At 37.7% G+C, this 21,406-nt stretch overlaps 2 protein-coding genes across 10 annotated transcripts in view; one reads left to right on the forward strand and one right to left on the reverse strand.

The window, feature by feature from the left end:
• Positions 1 to 10,542, reverse strand: part of git1 (G protein-coupled receptor kinase interacting ArfGAP 1) — a 49,169-nt gene extending 38,627 nt beyond the window's left edge. For all 6 annotated transcript variants that reach the window (XR_015509593.1, XR_015509592.1, XM_087284268.1 and 3 more), the window contains exons 1-3: positions 10,039 to 10,542; positions 1,458 to 1,591; positions 1,265 to 1,377 (exon numbers count right to left, since the gene is read on the reverse strand). Coding sequence is in view for 4 of the 6 variants with exons in the window: in XM_087284268.1 (XP_087140394.1) it covers positions 1,265 to 1,377; positions 1,458 to 1,591; positions 10,039 to 10,090 (299 nt within the window). In the remaining 2 variants the exon portion in view is untranslated. The remainder of the gene's footprint in view (positions 1 to 1,264; positions 1,378 to 1,457; positions 1,592 to 10,038) is intronic.
• A 2,456-nt stretch (positions 10,543 to 12,998) lies between these two features.
• The window catches only part of ankrd13b (ankyrin repeat domain 13B), a 59,120-nt gene continuing 50,712 nt past the window's right edge, over positions 12,999 to 21,406 (forward strand). For 3 of the 4 annotated variants that reach the window (XR_015508745.1, XR_015508743.1, XR_015508744.1), the window contains exon 1: positions 12,999 to 13,372. Coding sequence is in view for 1 of the 4 variants with exons in the window: in NM_001030229.2 (NP_001025400.2) it covers positions 13,265 to 13,372 (108 nt within the window). In the remaining 3 variants the exon portion in view is untranslated. The remainder of the gene's footprint in view (positions 13,373 to 21,406) is intronic. The other variant, NM_001030229.2, reaches the window with a different exon arrangement.

A 21,406-nucleotide genomic window follows, 5' to 3' on the forward strand; every position in this document is an offset into this window, starting at 1 on the left:
AACGGCCGCTGCTACAGTTAATCCGATGTACATACTTGGATCTTTAAACTAGTGAACAGTTGGCAACTTGTCATAACTTTTCCGTGCAACAGAAATGCGACTTAGAGAAGCCTTTACGATTAATTAACTGTGACGAATTAAAGGGTAGTTAATAGTGAAATCAGCGAATCGTTGCATCCCTATTAATGATTACAGTGCATTTTACAAAAGGTATTTTCCACAAAACGTATCCAAATGTTTTCGGCTGTCCGCACCACTCGCTTATGGTGACTCACGCTTTGCGCAGCCTCTGCAGCTCACACTGATTTGAACAGACGCACAATACTTTATAGCTATAGCGGGCATTTTTCCACTGAACTAAATAATTTAATTTTTTTAAAATTTAATAATTTATGTCTTGGTCACACTATTTGGAGGACCAGAACAAATTGCGGGCCACCAATTAAATACCCCTGGACTACAGCCTCGCATTTTTTCCGCACATAGATAACTAAGATGGTTTATTCATGTTTAGTACAAATATGTTTATTTGAAATTGCCAATTTATATTTATTAACTTCACACATATGTTTATTTTCAAAGTGTAAGATTTAATGTGTTCCGCAGTTTGTACATGGGCTACCTGCAGCTGTGAGATTTCAGTGTTCATTTTTTTTTATACAATACACTAGGAACTAGTGTACTTTTCTTGGCTTTTAAGTAAAACAAAATGAGTATTGCAATAAATCGCTTTTATTTTTTTCTCCTTAACCTCTTACTTTTCCTATTGCCTATAGAATAACAAAAACTTAAAAAACAAGTGTCAAGCCATGAGAACCGAACCGAAAACAGTGTTAAAAAACTGATGTATGTATTGAACCGTGGGCTAACTGTATTGTTGCATCCCTAATGGCTACTATGTTTTTTGATACCTGGAAATTGTCCAGGTATGACAATTACAGGTATTAGTATTGGTCTTAGAGAGTACCATGAATAAAAACATAGGTACTCATATTCTGCCATTAAAAAGAAATACCAGGGCCTGTCTGAACCACTGAACCATCGCTCAGACAAATGACTTTCTAATTACTCTGTATTTTACTTTAAAAACCTCCTCTAATTTATTCTGGATCTGCTAGTCTGGTCTCGGTGCTCTACTATTACATGAAACTCCACAAGAACAATTACATACTGCACAGACCAATAAAAACAAAAATTATACCCGGTCTTCTGTTTTTATGGCATGCTGGTATATGATGCATGAATGGTTGATGAGATGGCTTACTGGACTTTATCTTGTGGGTTTGGTTTCCTGCGGCCACTCTGAACTTGTGCTGGATCCAGCAGAGAGTGTTCCCAGATCGAGTTAGCGCCGTTACTGGCCAGGGTCTGCACCATCTGAGGCACATCCATGCATTTGTTAACTTGTTAAAACTGCAGAAATGTATTTGTGTGTGTGTCTCTCTCTCTTTAGGCACCTGCAGTAAGGAAGGAGGCCAGCCGCTGTGTCTCAAGTGTTTGACGATGGAAATGTGACGGCCCAGGCTCCGGTGTACAGAACAGCACTCATCGCAGATCAGGACTCCTCGGTTTATACTGCTCCAGCCCGGGTCTGAACACACACAAGAGAATAGCGATTTAAGAAGAGAGAATGAATGTTAAAAAAAAATTTATAATAAAATAAGATCATCAAATCAAGAGGTGGTTTTTCTAACAAGTTAAAAAGACACATGAGGCTAGGAAGTGGAAAGACTGACTTGTTTTTCTTTGACAAATAACAAAAAAAGTTCCCTACACCTTAAATCAACTTAATTAGGTTTTCAGCGCTACACTGACTGAACTCTGTTGTCATTGAGTCTGCTTGTATAAACTGTCAACACAATGAAGTCTAGCTGGGTAATACAGATGTGGTTGTAGAAATTAATACAACAATGTTTTATTTTAATCTTGGAGGTATCATTGAGAAGGGTTTCGATAACTGATAACTCTAAATTTGGTGTGTGTGTGTGTATATATATATATATATATATATATATATATATATATATATATATATATATATATTTTTTTTTTTTTATAGAGTAAACAACTGTTTTTATTTTCAACTGATCTTATGAACTGAATCACCAACTCAAAAAATATTGTAGTGTGGCGCAGTAGGTAGTGCTGTTGCCACATAGCAAGAAGGTCGCTGGGTCGACCCTAGGCTCAGTTGGCGTTTCTGTGTGGAGTTTGCATGTTCTCCCTGCGTTCGCGTGGGTTTCCTCTGGGTGCTCAGGTTTTCCCCACAGTCCAAAGACATGTAGTACAGGTGAATTGGGTAGGCTAAATTGTCCGTAGTGTATTGAGTATGTGTGAATGAATGTTTGTGGATGTTTCCCAGTGATGGGTTGCGGCTGGAAGGGCATCCGCTGCGTCAAAACGTGCTGGATAAGCTGGCGGTTCATTCCGCTGTAGCGACCCCAGATTAATAAAAGGACTAAGCCGACAAGAAAATGAATGAATGAATGTGTGTGTATATATATATATATATATATATATATATATATATATATATATACACACACACACATATCTATCTATCTATCTATCTATCTATCTATCTATATATATATATATATATATATATATACAGTTGAAGTCAGAATTATTAGCCCCCTTTTGATTTTTTTTTCTTCTCTAAATATTTCCCAAATGATTTTTTAACAGAGCAAGGAAAATTTCACAGTATGTCTGATAATATTTTTTCTTCTGGAGAAAGTCTTATTTGTTTTATTTCGGCTAGAATAAAAGCAGTTATTAATTTTTTTAAAAACATTTTTGGGACAAAATTATTAGCCCCTTTAAGCTATTTTTTTTCTCAATAATCTACAGAACAAACCATCGTTATACAATAACTTGCCTAATTACCCTGACCTGCCTAGTTCACCTGATTAACCTAGTTAAGCCTTTAAATGTCACTTTAAGCTGTATAGAAGTGTCTTGAAAAATATTAAGCAAAATATTATTTACTGTCATCATGTCAAAGATAAAAAAAATCAGTTTTTAGAAATAAGTTTTTAAAACTATTATGCTTAGAAATGTGCTAAAATAATCTTCCCTCCATTAAACAGAAATTGGGGAAAAAAATAAACAGGGGCGCTAATAATTCAATAATTCAGGGGGGCTAATAATTCTGACTTCAACTGTATATATATATATATATATATATATATATATATATATATATATATATATATATATATAGACAGGTAGCTCTGTACATTTATATAATCTATCGGCTTAAAGATATTGGCCAAATATTGATATCAGAGTCAGACCCATAGCAATAACATAACAAAAAGCATTTACCGCCCGATATTGATATGGCAGCCACTACATGGTTTCCGCTACGTTCATTCTGCCATGGCGGGGCACCCCACCAAAATTCATCCCGCCAAGGCAACATTACAGCTTCTCATTCAAAACATTCAGTCGTTGTTTTTGTTGTTTTTATAGCGGGTTACATTCGCACCAAAACGCATTAAAAGGTAAGTGAATTATAACAGCGCAAAACTTTTCTGTAACTGTAGTAGTGCTGTGCGTTATTTGTTTAACCTTTTAAGGTGGCGTGCTGACAGACTGACAGGTGCGTGATGCGTGAGGCCAGCAAACACAACGTAGCTTTCAGTTAAGATGAACACAGTTTCCATAACAATACTTTATTTATAGTTAAAGTTCTGTGCTCAGGCATGTGCACACATAGGCCTTAACCTGTGCAGTGCACATGCCCTTTTTAGTCTTGAATAGAAAGTGAAGTGCTCCAGCGACCCAGCCACCCCGGTCTTCAGTTTTCAAGGGCCCTACTTTGGGCATCTCTAAACTAGACAATACTAAGCCATTTCAATGTAACTACTTCAGTGTTTCATTTCTTGCTACTACAGTGTAGCTACACTGGATTTTTACATCTAAAATCAACTAAATTCCAAATTATACAGTAAATTCCATTTATATGTCTGGATCATGTACTTTTCATAGCCATATTGTCTGCATCTTTGGCATACACCACATCATAATTCAAAAATGAATGAGGCTTTTTGAGGTAAAGGGCCCTGGTGGGGTATACAAGTGCAGTCAGGATCAAGGTGACATTCAGGTAAACAGAAAAATGACTAAGACCCAGTGTGACAGAAGTATGCCTCTGGCTGCCACAGGCCCCCAGGATCTGTCTAAAATTAAACCAGCACCCACAATATTTCATGCACATAATCTCATCCACAGAATCTCACTAAGCAGGGCTTGATACGATTAGAGTGAGCAGGAGATTACGCTGCACTGATGTAAACAGTGTCATAACACGATTATTGATTTCCCATATGAATGTGAACACAATACAACATCTAAAAATGGCTGAAGTTGATATATATACACCAATATTGGGAAATAATATCACAGCCTTTTCTAGTTATTTTAACTGTGATGGCGAAGCTGAACCATTACTGTATAGTATAACAAGATCCTGCTGCTGTTTAAGAAACATTTCTTTTCATCAAATTTCAAAGAGGTTGTGCTGCTTAATATTTTTAAGTAATCTTTCAGGAATGTTTGATGGATACAAAGCATGAAGAATTTAAGCACCACAATTCCTCTTACTTTCATTTGATGCATCCTTGTTAAATAAAAGCACCTATTTTTTAAATAGAAATTACAGCCCCAATTTAAATACATTAAGGGTGTGATCACACTTGGCAGGGTTAACTTGGTTCACTACAAACAAACTCTATATTTGATGTGAGTGCTGCCTTCCAGCCTTGGTGCGTTTGTGTTCAACCGAAATGCCAACATGGAAAAGACATCTAAACTATCTAAAAACAGAATGTGAATTCACTAAAAACATGTCTGTGTTTTCTTCACACAGAAGCTAAATTCCACATTACAGTTCAGCAAACTGATCTCTGCAGCAGATCTTTATTTTTATTGCATCAATTGTGCAAAGGAGAAACCACAGTATCTGTTTTGAGTTATTTTTTTGTTCTTAAAATGACACAGACACCAAGTAAACCAGAATTAAACGCATTAGTTCCATTTTTGTCCAGAACAAAAATGAACCAATCTACAAGTGTTTCTTCAATGAAATAGGAATACAATCCTATAACTAAGCATACCGCGCCACAGCCCAAGCAAACCGCACTCTGGCACACCTCTTCCAACAGGCCGGCCAACCGAACACGAAGCACTCACACTTCTCAAACGAACCAGGAAACGCACATGGGCAAGGTTCAGATAGCAAAGTGTAAGTGCCCCCTAATTCACTCTATTCTTGCTGCTTTTTAATCCAACGCATCTCAATATGATAAAGTGACTAATTCATATTATTTGGAAAAATCTCATTTGTACAAGAGTTGGGTCAAAAGATGATGCCATCGTCGATCGCCATTGGCTGATAGACATCACGATGCTGTGTCGGCATCACAATCCTTAGCACCACCCTAGTTGCAGCAGCAACCTGTTCGCAAAAAATGTGTAGTTGTTAAACGTGATATTTAATTAATCTTGTCTCTATCTAACGACTGTTTGTCTTTATTAATTCATCAGGTAACAAGTCAGGGTGTCAGTAGACTGCTTCAATCTTTCGCTTTCATGCTTGTACTTAGTAATTTTTTTGGCAAAAACCTCAGATACTGTTGGTTGTGCACCTTTTTTTAACCAACCAAGTTTGTCGACGCACTATAACGACACAGATTACTTTGCCTATTGATGTCAGAGTCCCGCGGAAAAAGTGATTGACAGGTGGTAATTTGTGTGTAACTTATCTTTGTTTACGATTTGGTTATGGGTAAAACAAAGACCATGTGAGTCAGTTAGTTGAAACGATAGGCTACAAATAATTAATCAGTTATGAATTAATTAATTATTCATCAATAATTAATAAACCTATGATGATCGCGATGTTTCACATTAGACATTATATGATGCCAAATTGGTCGACATTGCCCAACTCTAATTTGTACACTGTAAAAATGTTTTCCATATTTTTGTTTTAGATTTTTGATGAATTTTTTCCACTTATTTATGTTTTTGAATTGCATTGTGAGACTCTGATCTTCCTCCAAAAGCTTTTGATGTTGAAAATTTTGTAAAAATTGACTTTTATTTACATATTTGATTGTGTGAAGTGATATATTGTCTGGTTTGGTGTTGTTATTCACGGCACAAAACCTAGTAATAAGCTACCAGAACATTTTCTGTTATTTTTCAAACTTTGTTTTCTCTAATATTACTTCTTAAACAATATATTGTCTCAAACTACTAAAATGTCAATAAAAGTCACTTTACAAACTGTAAAGTTAAATTTTCAACATCAAATTTAACAAAACTGAGATAAAACCCCCATAATACAATTTACAACTGTAAACGGAAAACACTTGTAAATCACAATATAAGGAAACAGTGTTTCTTACAGTGTATGATTTGCTCATCTCCCAATGAGTAGGTTTAAGAGTGGGGTTTGGGGGCCTCCTTTCAAAGATCATACATGTTCATCTAAATAAAATAATATGAATTAGCCATTTTTTTTCTTTGTGGGATTGGGCTGGTTAATCGACGACTGCTAAAATGAAGTGTTGGTTTTCTAGTTACAAAAAAAATATTTTTTTATTTAAAATAGGGCTGGGCAATTTGGACAAAAATCAAAATCTCGACTTTTTGAACATTTTAACTTGATTACCATTAATGAACAATTATTTCACTTATTTTTTTTGCCCTCAGAGTTTACTGACGAGTTTTATTTGCTGTCTAAAAGCATCTCTGGCGCAGCTTCCAATCATCGTCAATAAAGTGCAAAATAAGGCTCAAGAACGAGTCCACCGTCCTACTTAACCAGAGATCAGATGTGGCTGCAAAGTGGCCACAGAAGAATAAATTAGCCTCAGAATTTATTTTATTCGGCTCCATCACTTGGATTTCTGTTTTCCACAATTATCAGCTTAGCTTTACATGTTCTACATTTTAACTTAACTCGCTGTCGGAAACCGGTGAAAAATGACTTCTTAAAAAAGTCTATTCACTTCTAAAGGCATTTATTTTATTCATGTGAACTAAACTCCCACATTCATCAAAAATTAAAATGGATTTTTGAAGATGACAGTTTTTTTTTACTGAAGGAAAGGCTTATTTAAATCCAGCAAATGTTCATTTTACAGCCAAAAAAATTCTAGCATGCAGAGAAGAACCTAATATTTTTGGGCTTAATTAAAAATAAATCAGTGCCATAAACTTGTTTATTGGTCTAAATATGAACATTAACAGAAACGAAGCCAAGCACCTGTGTGTGGGAAAAATCAAAGATGATGCCAACTTACACCCTCATCCTTTCTAAAAGTGCTTCATAACATTAACAGAAGCATCTTCAAACCCGAGTTTCTCTTCGCATCTAATGAAATTACACACCACTCGCTAACACACACACACAGACTCTTCACACAGGGCGTCATTCAGCCCTCAGTGACCATGCAATTGACAATCTTCCCCACATTCATTCATTCCAATAACACATTTACCAGAATACATCCGTCTGTCTGCCCACCATCCCTCCACCTCCTCCTCCTCTTCCTTTCTCAGTCATCAGTTACTTGCCTTCAACACACTTACCATTATCTACATTCCAACAACATGTTAAACACGAAAATGACAAGCTCTAGTGCACTGCAGTAGTAGAGGTCAATCGATGTTGGATTTTGTTAAAACCGATAGCTAGATAGACCATACTTACTGATAAATTATTAATTAAACGATAAACCTTCAAATTAATACTGAATAACAAACTATAAATCAACAGAACACCATGTAAAATAGTATTGAACTTAATTACACACACACTAACAGATAAATTCAGATGAAGACATGCATTGAGATGACATACTTCAAAACGTAAAAATCGATTGTGCTTTAATTATTGTTATTATCAATGACATTTGTAAACATTAACAGCTTAAACTAATCTCAAATCAATTTGCTGCTAGGTTTAACATAGTGTAATAAAAAAAAAACATGCATGCACATGTTGTCAGTGATTTTTGTTTCTAGAAACCGCTCTTGCCATAAATATGTTGGCTCTTGCACTGTATGACTACTATCGGTGGGGATTTTTGTTGATAACTGAACCCACAGGCATCGGTGACAGCTTTTGGTCGAGCTCACAGCAAGACTGCAGGTAGCCAAAGAGGTGAAACAGAACTAAACTGTCAAAAACAAGACACACTTGTACATTTGTGGAGAGCAGAGAGCAGCTGTGGATGAGAGAGCAGCTGTCATGCCCCCCGTACCACCCCTCGGTCCCCCCATGGGGACGGTGAGACTAAATGAGCAAGGCCAAGGGTGGGCTTGAAGTGACGGCACAGCTGAGCAGCATTTAAAACATGTTTTGTAAACAACTGAAGGCGGTCTTGTGTCTTTATTTGGTTGGTTTAAGCTTGTTGGTAATTTATTGAGCAATGCATTTGAGGACAAATGGCTGAGAACGACATAGTTCCTATTTATTTAAAATAAAAATGCTATAGGGAAAAAGAGGGAAGTTGACCCTGGTTTCAGGAAATTGTGTCTTAAGGCATGCATGATGGAACTAGAAATGGCTATAAATAATTTAAACCTATGCTCTATTTAGGACAAACCCATTTAGTAACTTTGAAAAGAAAAAAATCTAAAAACATCTTAAATTTGTATATTACCGCTGATAGATTTCACCCACTGCTCATAATTATTACAGAAATATGGAAATATGTAGCGATACGTTTTAAATGGCAGTTGTGCTAAAAACAGTTTAAGCTGGTTTAAAGCTTTTAGGTGGTGTCCAAGTGGTCAAACTGGTCTGTTGGCTAGTTTTAGGTGGGTTTTTAGGGACTTTTTAAGCTGGTCATGCTGAGAGACCAGCTTGGAGACCAGCTACACAACAGCTTGGCCATACTGGGAGACCAACTAAGACCAGTAAAATAAAGACCAGATTTAAGCATTTTTTCCAGCATTTAAATGCAATACTATCAGTTAACTCAACATACTATCAAATTATTCATAGTTTTTCTATAATAAAAGTCTATTACACATGTTTTAGTGCATTGACTACAATTTGTCAAACCAAAGTTAAACTACGGTTAATGTAGCATATCGTTAATTTAAGGTTAACGTTACCATGCGGTAACTACAAAAACAGTTTGTCTAATAATATTTTAAACCACTATTAATTTTATTATAAAGAATAACAAACACAACCGTTATCTAGAAGCAATTCAGTGGACAAGAGCAAACAGAAGCGAACACTGACCCACGTCAGAGTTAACGTTAGATGTGTCCTGTCAACCTGCTAGCGCTAGTTAGCTATCTATCTATTCTCAACCCATGTTCATACTAACTAAATTCGCAAAAAATGTACCGAATATGTTTAAGTAGGACCTCTTGCAGTCATAAAAACTGATTCTAAATACACAAACGTGTTTTACTTAAAACTGGGAAGAGACTCAAATGAGAGTCCGCAGGCTACTTAGCAACCAAGCCTAGCCTACTGACAGTTAGCATTGTTCGATATATAGAGCTTTCAGTGCGGAGTATTTACTAAAACACAATTTAAATATATAGTAAGCTGTCGCTACAATATCTGCATATAAACAAATCTAAGTGTGGAGTAAATATGGTCATTTTAATTGACAGCACCTCGCAGGCTTGTCAACTTAACTTGGGATGGGTGCTAACAACGAGAAGGGGTAAAACTTTAGCCACGGCAGCAAAGCAGGAATAAGCAGTCCAAATTTAAAGTCATGCAAGTTTTGTGAATACACTAAAAGATTGTACTTCTTGAACAACCACTGTTCAACCGCATTACAAAGATACATATAAGTTAAGAGTGCGTTTAAAATCTGATTTGTTGGGCCGCAGAATCGGCCTTAATTTTAGGCATTTTTCCTGGCGCGCTTAACCCAGTATCCCTTCGCATACGCGGGCTTGGTACTCCTCCGCAATCCGCCGCGGTCAGGCGAGTCCCGGACAGCCATGGCTCACAACAACGCATTGATCCATAAATCTCAGCCTTACCTGGTGCACTGCAGTCGGCGCACACCTCGCTTCTCTGGACTTTCCTGGACATCGCTGAATCAAAAGCTGCTGCTTCCAGAAATTTTAGTCCAGTGCTGAAGATATCTGGTTTTCCTTCCCTCCAGGAGCGACGTCTGCGATTTTAATGCCGCCCCGAAATGTCCGGAAGCCGGCGACGAGCTCTCCAGTGCTCCCGGTCCTCACCCTTCTCTCTCTCTTTCTCTCCTTCCTTTTTCCTGCGGTGTCTTCTGTCGTGCCGCTACGAGGACTTTGCGATTCCCAAAGATGAATGAGATTTTCAGAAGGCCCCTTACGTTATCAGATTTCGGACGTAATCAGTTTAATTTTGAGTGGCCCCCATAATCTTTTTACCCCGATCATTATCCAAGCCCGTCTCTTAGGCAAAAGGGGGTGGGAATAAGTAAAGTATGGATACTGTACACGGTTTATTTACATCCACTGCCCCATACACTTCTGTATGGCGGGCTGCATATCCCTCTCTCTGACGTCTGCCTCTCGCTTTCTCTCTTTTGCCCCACTGTCGTCAGTGCACAGGCGGGGGCCGACCCAGCAGAGGGACCCTGCAGTCGTGCCCACCAGTATGGAGATGAATTTTACATAACTTTAATTACATGCCTACTATCTCCTAATAGGCTTTAAAAAAATTTAACTCAGTAAAAAGAAAAAAAGTTTGTTTCTTCTGAATTTTTACTTTAAAATAACGTGTTTCTAGAAGGAATATCATCTCATTAATATATTTTATTTATACTAGTCCTCCACATTCGATTCTATTTATTCCTTCATTCATTTTATTTTCAGATCCCTTTATTAATCTGGGGTCGCCACATTGGAATGAACCACCAACTTATCCAGCATATGTTTTACGCAGTGGATGCCCTTCCAGCTGCAACCCATCACTGGGAATCACCCATACACTCTCACATTCACTCACTGACAATTTTGCTTACCCAATTCACCTATAGCGCATGTCTTGACTGTGGGGGAAACCAGAGCACCCAGAAGAAACCCACGTAAACACGGGGAATGCCAAATGACCCATGCAGCCGAGGCTCGAACCAGCGACCTTTTTGCTGCAAGGCAACAGCGCTACCCACTGCAGCACAATGTGTTGTTTTCTTGGCCCAATTTACATTAGCTCATTCCAATACAAATCTTCAAACTATAAGATAGAAAAAGAAAAGTGCATATACTTTTGGGGTTTGGTTATTATATTATATGTATAGAAGTCCAAAGACACGTATAGATAAATTGAATAAACTAAATTGTCTGTAGTGTATGTGTGTGAATAAGAGTGTATGGGTGTTACTGGGAAACTCACACTCATTCACACACAAACACTACGGCCAATTTAGTTTATTGAATTCACCTATAGCGCATGCCTTTGGTCCAAGGAGGAAACCAGAGCACCCGGAGGAAACCTATGCGAACATGGGGAGAACATGCAATCTCCACACAGAAACACCAACTTACCCAGCCAGCTGGGGCTCAAACCTTGCTTCTTGCTGTGTTGTGACAGTGTTTAACACCAAGCCACTGTGCCACCATGTTTGAGGTTATTGGCATACATTATTTTAAACCCCTCTAATGAAGAAAGGAACAGTATAGTAGCACAAAAGACTAACAGGTTTTAATACTAAGAATTTAATAAAACTCCTCCAGACAAATGCACATAAGTTAAATTATTCATAAACTTCATTCATTCATGCATTTTCTTTTCGGCTTAGTCCCTTTATTAATCATGGGTTACCATAGCAGAATGAACTGTCAAGTTATCCAAAATATTTTTTTACGCAGCGAATGCCCTTCAAGCTGCAACCCAACACTGGGAAACACCCATACACACTCATTCACGCACATACACACATTTTTAACTTACCCAATTCACTTATTGCGCATGTCTTTGGACTTGTGGGTGGAACAGGAGCACCCGGAGGAAACCCATGCTAACACGGGGAGAAAATGCAAACTCCACACAGAAATGGCAACTGACTCAGCTGAGACTTGAACCTGCTACCTTCTAGCTGTGAGGCAACAGCATTACCCACTCCCTCTCATAAACTTTTCCTATTAATTTATTTCAGTTGTTTTTTTTGTCTGTTTTTTTTTAGCTGATCTGACCTTATTACATTGACACAATGTAGTTCAGCCAAAAATGTAAATTTACCCACCCTGCTTTTATATCCTTTTCTGTTGAACACAAAAGAGGATTTGTAAAATAATGGTAGAAACCTGGAAACTTTAGAAAAAAATATGGAACTCAGTTGTTACAGGTTTTTTATTCATTCATTCATTTTTCTTTGGCTTAGTCCCTGATTTATTGGGGGGTCGCCACAGGGAAATGAACTGCCAACTATTCTGGCATATGTTTTCCAGCTGCAACCCAGTACTGGGAAACAAAGACAGTGCTAATCAGCCATACAGATTTTCAACATTTTTTTAAAATAACATTTTAAAGGTGTATAAAAAAAGAAACTGGAAGGGCATCCGTTGCGTAAAACATGCTGGACAAGTCGGCGGTTCATTGTGCTGTGGCGACCCCTGATTGATAAAGGGACTAAGCCGAAAAGAAAATGAATTAATAAATGATGACAGGATTTTCAAGATTGGATGATGAAATATCCCTTAAAGTCCATAATATTGATCAAATCAGCACAAACAACATCCCTTTCTGTTCTATTAGGCTGTTATCTGTAAAACAGAATTACAGAATTGACTTAGTAGGCTACTAAGACACAGATGGCAGCACAAAATGATTACTCTATATATTCTCTCCCATGGCGCAGTAAGCAGCATCAGCATCAGCATCAGCATGTATGACAGAATCGCGCGCTGAAGTTCAGTGGCTCATCATAGGTGTGAGGAGTCAGGGAGTCTCTTTGGTCTGGGAAACGCGAGCCCTGCCTCAGCCTCCGCGAGCGAGCGTGCGGGCGCGCGCCTTTCAGTGTGTGACAGGGAGAACAGACGAGGAGGAGTGGAGAACAGACCGGAGAGCGTTAGCTTTAAATTACCTTTCAACACAGACGCACTGAATGTCAAGCTACTATGCAAAGAGGGATGCTGTTGAAGAAAAGGGAGAGAAATGCCCTTATCGGTCGTCTCGGCAATAACAATATAGCACGCGCCCTTTACAAAAGTAACTGATATCGCACAAAAGCAGCAGGGGAAACGGAACGGGGAGAAAGCAGCGGCGAACTATGCACTGAGGATGATTTCTGCCAGAAAAACTCCGGAGAAGAGTCGCTACCACCTGCATTATCTGGTGTGGAATAACAAACACCGGCAGCTGGAGAAAGAGCTCTCAGTGCGTGAGCAGGTAAGATGCGTTGGTTTCCGCGTGCCAGTCTCGCAGCAGATGATGCTCGGGGCCGCGCGTTTCTCTGAGGAAACTGATTCGGTTACTTCATTCGCCTTACAAAATGTGAAAAGTGATTCTTCATCATTTTCTGTTTCAGTAACGGCATTTATACGCAGTTAAGTGGTTATTTACTATAGACTATGTCCATTATAAACAGAAATGCGTGTAAAAAACCTTCACACCCTGGTTGTGTCTTCATACCTAGCCAGTTGCCTATCTAGGCTGCATTTTTGGGCGGAACGTTCGAACGCTTAAAGATGCTGTCTGTGTAGGCATCACACTATTCGACACACAGTCCATATTCTTTAAACCTCATGTTACATATGTGTCATTAAGGCGGAAACATTTTCTAAAATGCATTTTAGTTTTCTTTAAATTTTAGATGCTGTAAAACACAGAGAGAGAGAGAGAGGCTGCAGAATAAAGTGGCAGGGCATACAAAGGCAGTGGGTGAATGATGCTTACAGATCAGCCTACGTTTACCACCACTCACAGTTCCTGAGGAAGGATAGATGGTGTGTCAGGAGAGGGTGTGTTTGTCTTTCTGATCAGCCTTGTTCAAAAGAATAATTAATCCAATACATTACTCTTCTGGCCAGTGTAAAATTAATCTGTAATTTTTGGGTTGCATAACATTACTATGCTGCTCTACAATTTGGCATTATGTTTGGGTAAAATTCAAAAGGGAAATAAAAAAAGAAAAGCACAAAGGCAAAACGATTATGGTTTGTAGTGTGTTTAAATAAAGTAACATACTACTAGAAATTGATCATGTGAGCACAATTGCAGCATGTATGCATCAAAACCCTATTGTGTAATAAATTAGTTAAACAGTATTTATTTTCTGTAATTAAAAAGAAACCTCCATTGAATTGTATTGCATATACTTAAAAAATAACAAGACACAGATGGCAGTACGAAATGCTTTCTCTTTATCATGCTGCAGTGAGCACCAGTATGACAGAATCACTGATTGCAAACTAAAGTTCCACAGCTTATATAAGTGGAAATTCATATCAGGCAGAATCTGCTTTTTATTATAAACCATTTTTTAAAGAACTGTTTAAAAGAACCTTTCTCAAAGAAAAGTAAACATGAAATGTAAATTTACTCAATGCATTTTATTAATGTTTCTGCACAATTTAGCCCTGTTTTTTATTTATTTTGTCTCAAATGTTATTTAAATACCATAACCTGATCTTTGAGCCTTATGACAAAATTCTACCTAGGCTAGGCATGGGACAATAAGCGTTTTCAAGGTATTCCGTGGTTTGGAAAAGTCAGGGTTTTAAACAGTCAACATTTTCTGCTATTCCATTCATTAGGTATATGTAAGATTTTATATTTACATTTTTTCTGTTTGTTTGTTTGTTTATTAGGACAACAATATCTTCAGCACAAAAGATATCTAACGATGCCGTTTTAAATTGTATTTTTGTTTTTGAAACACAGCAGAAGTCAATGATTAATTTGATTTATTTAGCCTGATATGTTTATTACTCTAAATTATTATAAATATCTAAAAATAAAATTTTGTGTTCAAAGTTGTTGTCTTTTTACCCAAACAATTAAAAAAATCTATTCTAGAGCAATATTCACAATATTGTGAAGCCATGATATTTTTATCCAAGGTTATCATACTGTCAGAATCTTATACTGGCCCATGCCCACGCAGACCTGTCCAGTCATTTAATACACCTAAACCTGCTTCATCTTTCACTTGACTGAAGGCTTGCATTTATGCACCTCCATTCAATCTGATGGATAGAATCAAGCCCTCACCCATCATTTATTTATTTTTTGACAATCAGAGAATACAGAAGAAAATATCTCTCACGGCTATCATTACATTATCATTACTAATTACTAATTATTTGCACAATTCAAATTGTACATATTCATTGCACTTTGTTGCACTAATTCATCTTAAATTGTACATATCCACTACACATTCATTCCTTCATTCATTTTCTTTTCGACTCAGTCCCTTTATTAATCTGGGGTCGCCAAAGCGGAATTAACCGCCAATATGTATCCAGCATATGTTTTACGCAGCGGATGCCCTTCACACACATACACTCATACACTACAGACAATTTAGCTTACCCAGTTCACCTATACCACATGTTTTTGGAATTGTGGGGGGAACTGGAGCACCCAGAGGAAACCCATGAGAACGTAGGGAGAACATGCAAACTCCACACAGAAATGCCAACTGACCCAGTCGAGATTCAAACCAGCGACCTTCTAGCAACCTGTACAGCAACCTGTACATATATTCATCTACTGTAAATCTCTGTTCATGGTTAACACAACCTGTAATATTCACAGTACATCCATCTGTAAATATTACCCATCATTTTTCTAGAATTGCACTTTATAACTTGTACCTATATCCTGCACTTGCTGCTATTGCACTCCTGGTTAGACATAAACTGCATTTTGTTGCCTTGTACTTGTACATGTGTACTGACAATAAAGTTAAATCTAATATAAATCGAATCTAACCACATTAAGAAATAAATGCAACATTAATCCACTGAACTGTGGAACAGTCTGCAAATCAGTGCATTGATTTTTTTTAATCCGTCTTTAATCATTAATTAAAAAACAAAGAATGATGTAGTAACACTATTCATTTTTATTCCAGTAAAATGGAAATGCTATAATTTATGAAATGGGGCTATATGTTAAAAGTTCAATCGATTAATCTCTATTTTATTGCCAATGTGTGGACAGATTGTAATGACACTTCAAAAAGAGACCTTTTGTGTCTTCCCAGGTGTAACTATAAAATTCTGTACACTGATCATTAAAGGCAATTTTTGTCGGGAAAAAAGTGTGCAAACATTTATAAATCATTCAAAAAGCCTCTCTTCTGACCTATAACACAGGGAATGAATGCTTAAAATAATCAAGATAATTCAGATGATGCTGTAACATAAGTACAGAGCAAACATTTTTGTTTAATAGACGTCTAATAGACATCTAAACATAGACAGCTTGGCTGAAACAAGGCTAAAATTGGGCTGTCAGTGAAAATCTAATAGACATCTAAGAGTAGCCCAAAACTAGACTAGTCATTAAATAGATAGATTAGACAGACTGTGTATGTGTAGTCATTCATTTCTGTTTATTTGATGACTAGTCTAGTTTTGGCCTATTCTTAGACTATTAGATTTTGTATTTATTTTTGACAGCCCAAATTTAACCTTGTTTTAGCCAAGACCACAATGTTTAGACGTCTAATAAACATTTTTTAAAAACAAAAAATGCTTGCTGGAATGTTTCTTGCAAAAAAACAAAAACAAAAAAAAAGAATTAATTTTTACTTTTCTCTAACTTTTTTTTTTTCATCTGAATCCAAAAGAAGTAATGTTGAAGCATGTTAGTAACCACCAGTACCCATGCATGTACGTTTTTTCAAAAACTAAAAGAAAATCAAATTGTGCATTAAAATAAGAAGAAAAATATCTACAGGCTTGTATGCTGGGTAAACAAAATATATTTTATTTTAGGAGGTGGTAGGGGAGACTATAGCTTTAAATAATACACATTAAAGGACAACAAATAACACATTTCAAGCCACCCCTATTATTTTACATTATTATATTACTTTAGTGAAGCATATTCTCTAATAAGCAGAAGTTGGGACGCCTTACATCAATGTAATGGCTTACACTTTCTCTTATTTTAACTCTCTGCTTCAGGAGTTGGCATTACAAACTCATTTCAGCAAAGTCACAGCAGAGCCATTCCTGATTCCACCTTTGCAAATCCCAAACAAACAGTAACTCATTCCAATCCCAGCCGTCCTGTTCATGTGCCCATTCTTCTGGCTCAGGCTGAGGGTAATAATTCAGACCCCTAACCCACTGGATGATCACTGCCATATAAAGCACTTCCAGTTTAGCTGATTTACAGGCCGCTGACAGCGTAATCTATCCACGTTTGGCATGGTAGCGTGTCGCTCGATGAGTCAATCCGGCACCCTCCGGGGACGGGATGAGGCGCAAAGGGAGGTCAGTGCTGTCTAGATCGTTCCTCTCCAGTGAATGAGGCACGTCGTCACCCTGATGGCCGAAAAAAGTTGCTGCACCAGCACACAGGATTATAGGATAGATGTTAGGTGTCAGTGAAAGAACAAAGGGGGGAAATATAAGGGAGAGAGGAGGAGAATGAGGGACATGAATAGGAAGACAGGGCAAGGCAAGTTTATTTATATAGCACATTTTATACACAATGGTAATTCAAATGGTTTTACTTAAACAAGAATAAAAAACTAGTAAAGTAAAGTTTATAGACACACTTTATGGTGTCTTGAGAAAGCCAAGTCTGACAGTTTGAAGTAGCTTCAAAATTTTAATAATTGAAGTAGTTTTTCAGAAGTTTGATACAGTTGGTATAGACAAAGTCATTCCACTTGCCGCCCATCTTTTTGAACGCCTTTCGGGTAGTATGCTTGGGCATTCTGTTTGAATGGGGAAACATCAAATTTTTCAAAACTACTTGCCAAGCTAACGATTACATTTCATATTACGAATAACCAATAATATTGAACAACTACTGTCTGTTAAGCTTCATTTCTAAATGTTCGTCTCACACAAAATCTGCAGAAACACACGACTGGTCTGAGCACCTTCCCCGGAGAAATGTCATTCTGTAGCATTCGCTGATTGGTTCTTTTTACTAAAAGGCGGGCTTTATTTGCCATATAGTGATTGCTGATTGGCTCCTGTAATAAAAGGCGGGCTTTATTTGCCATGTAGCGATTGGTGATTGGCTCCTGTAATAAAAGGTAGGCTTTATTTGCCATTTAGCGATTGCTGATTGGCTTCTGTAACAGAAGGCGGGCTTTATTTGCCATATAGTGATTGCTGATTGGCTCATGTAATAGAAGGCGGGCTTTATTTGCCATTTAGCAATAGCTGATTGTCTCCTGTACTAGAAGGCGGGGTTTATTTGCCATATAGCGATTGTTGATTAGCTCCTATAATAGAAGGCGGGCTTTATTTGCCATTTAGCGATAGCTGATTGGCTCCTGTAATAAAAGGCGGGCTTTATTTGCCATGTAGCGATTGCGGATTGGCTCCTGTAATAAAAGGCAGGCTTTATTTGCCATTTAGCGATTGCTGATTGGCTCCTGTAATAAAAGGCGGGCTTTATTTGCCATATAGTGATTGCTGATTGGCTCATGTAATAGAAGGCGGGCTTTATTTGCCATTTAGCGATAGCTGATTGGCTCCTGTAATAGAAGGTGAGCTTTATTTGCCATATAGTGATTGCTGATTGTCTCCTGTACTAGAAGGCGGGCTTTATTTGCCATTTAGCGATAGCTGATTGGCTCCTGTAATAGAAGGCGGGCTTTATTTGCCATATAGTGATTGCTGATTGGTTCCTGTACTAAAAGGCAGGCGTTATTTGCCATTTAGCGATTGCTGATTGTCTCCTGTACTAGAAGGCGGGCTTGTTTGCCAAATTGGCTTCATTGGCCATGTTGACAGTTATACTTTTCCCCATTCAAAAGGATATGAGTGACATGTTTTGTGTATTCTATAGTCTTTGGTATAGATAAATATGTACATATGTGTCAGCATGTTTCTAGTATGGATTGGTATGTTTCTTGCTAGGTGGTTGCTAGGGTGTTCTGAGTGGTTGCTAGGGTGTTCTGAGTTGTTGCTAAAGTGTTGCCAGGGTGTTTCAGGAAGTTGTTAGGGTGTTGCTAGGGTGTTCCGAGTCATTGCTAAGGTGTTGCTAGGCGGTTGCTAGGGCATTACTAGGGTGTTTTGACTGTTAAGGTGTTGATTGGTAGTCTGAGTTAAATGAGGCCAACCTTAAGTCTGTATGACAGTCTGGCGGAACCTTATAAGGTCATAAAGTTTGGTCCAATGTTAAAGCAATGGGACTTTTCCGAATTTTTCTGGACAGTTTTCGGAAAACTGAGAGTCGGATCAGCTGATAAAGATATAGTAACTTAATTCAGTTTAGTTTGGAGCTCGTTTGGTGGTTGTAGTACATTCTAGAAGGAGATGCATATAGTCTCAGTAAAGGCACAGCTAAACAGACGTGTTTTAAGTCTTGTTTTAAGTGTGCCTAATGTTGGAGCACTTCTGATCATTTCTGGAAGCTGATTCCTGCAGCAAAGAGATTGGGTTGGTCCTGGAGGAGGAAAAAGAAGTTAGGGAAAGGAAAATAAAGCTCAAATTGCAGTTTGCCTTGACAGTGCCATAAAGCAGTCATGGGGGAGGAAGTGGACAGATGACAGCTTGGAGGAAATTGAGACTGAGTGAATGGAGAATGGATAGAGTGGGTGATTGAACGAGGAAAGCATTTGCCGGCTGATGCTTCTACAGAAGCCAGTCCAAGAAATAAGAGAAATTGTCGTGCAGGATGTAGATTTGTGTTTTTTGACTGAAGTCAGCAGTGTCTCAGCAAATGCACAACAACACGACGGCAGTTTCTGTACTCGTGGCCCTCTATCAGCACATTTGCTGTTGTCCACACATCTGTTCGGCTTTCAGGTTTGATATACTACCTTTCTTTTTGAACGCTTGTGCCTCCTGCTCTCCACTCGTAACCCAACACTAATTGCGACAGAGTGTTGTCACTGGGGACGGTGGAGAAGGGGGTTGCGGAGATTTGGTTAACATACGGGAAGCTTTTAACAGGCTGTCAAGCACCATAGCAGACAAAAAATAAGGAAATGACAAAAATTAGGAAATGAAAGGTAACACTCATGTCTGGTGTGATTAGAGTTTCTGATGTAATTTCACCACAAAATAATAAGCAGGAATACAATAAAGCACACAGACACACATAATAATCGATCTGTTGTACATGACCCGAGTAGGTGTCTGAACTTCGCTGCTTGTGCCTACTAGAAAATACTACAAGGCTCTGTTTCATCAACACTACTCATCTTTGTGATTTACATAGATGCTTGTTTTCCCAGTAAACATTCCCCTGTTCTAATTTGGATATGCAAACGTAACCTCAAGCTGTATTATGCGAAAACCGTAGGAGGAATAAAACCTCAAGTGCATCAGTTTTTTCCTCTTAAATGGAGAGTTCACCCAAAAATAAACAATTTGGTTATGTCTTTCTGTTAGTCCTGATGTTGTTACTAACTAAAATAAATAAAGACAAGTAAAAAAAGTTAAATAAATCCCACAAAAGATCAACAAAATGACTAAAACTTGAAATGAAAACTGAAAATAAAAGTGATAAAACCTTAACAGTATAAATAGCACTGGTTGCTTAGTTCAAACTCAGCCTGATCTCACGAGGAAATGTAACTATTTTATCAATGTAGTGTCTAATGCGTACAAATTCATCCAAGTTCAGTCGTATGAAAATGTAGGAACTTTTAAAAAGAGGTGTGGCACCCAACCCCACCCCTAAACCCAACCGTCATTGGAGGACAAACAAATCATACTAAATTGGACGAATGGGATTATACGATTTCATATCAATTAGCCACTAAATAAAAAAAGTTACAATCGCCGCAAGATATCATTGTTTAACCCTCTACTGCAAGCACAGTGTTGCCATATGGCAACATGATATTTATGTTAATCCCTGCCACTGTTTCTTTAAGACCAACATTTAAATTTTTTTGTTGTAAGAGAAGACCTTAGTTTAGCCAATGATGTGCTTTGGTTAAGTCACATGACGTGTAGTGTTTTTCTGTGGCGCGTTTTCTGACAGACTGGCGTTTATTGTGAGTAGTTGCTGAATGCACATGAAAACGTCAGTAAAAACAAAGCATCAACTCATGTCAGATCCTCAAAAAATCTGAGACATCACCTCCAGTAAGTTATGATGACATATTCATAAATCAAAAAAGTTTTTATTAAATTAGTTTTTTTGTAAATCTAGTGACAAATAAATTTCATGACCAAGAGAATGATGCAGATTGGACAATTGATAAGATCAATGATGGAGACAGTTCACGAAAATTAGCTCAGAGGCAGATATGAAAGGCGTAGTGTA

This window comes from Danio rerio, chromosome 15 (genome assembly GCF_052040795.2).
Source record: "Danio rerio strain M-AB ecotype USA chromosome 15, GRCz13ab, whole genome shotgun sequence".
NCBI classification, from domain to species: domain Eukaryota; kingdom Metazoa; phylum Chordata; class Actinopteri; order Cypriniformes; family Danionidae; genus Danio; species Danio rerio.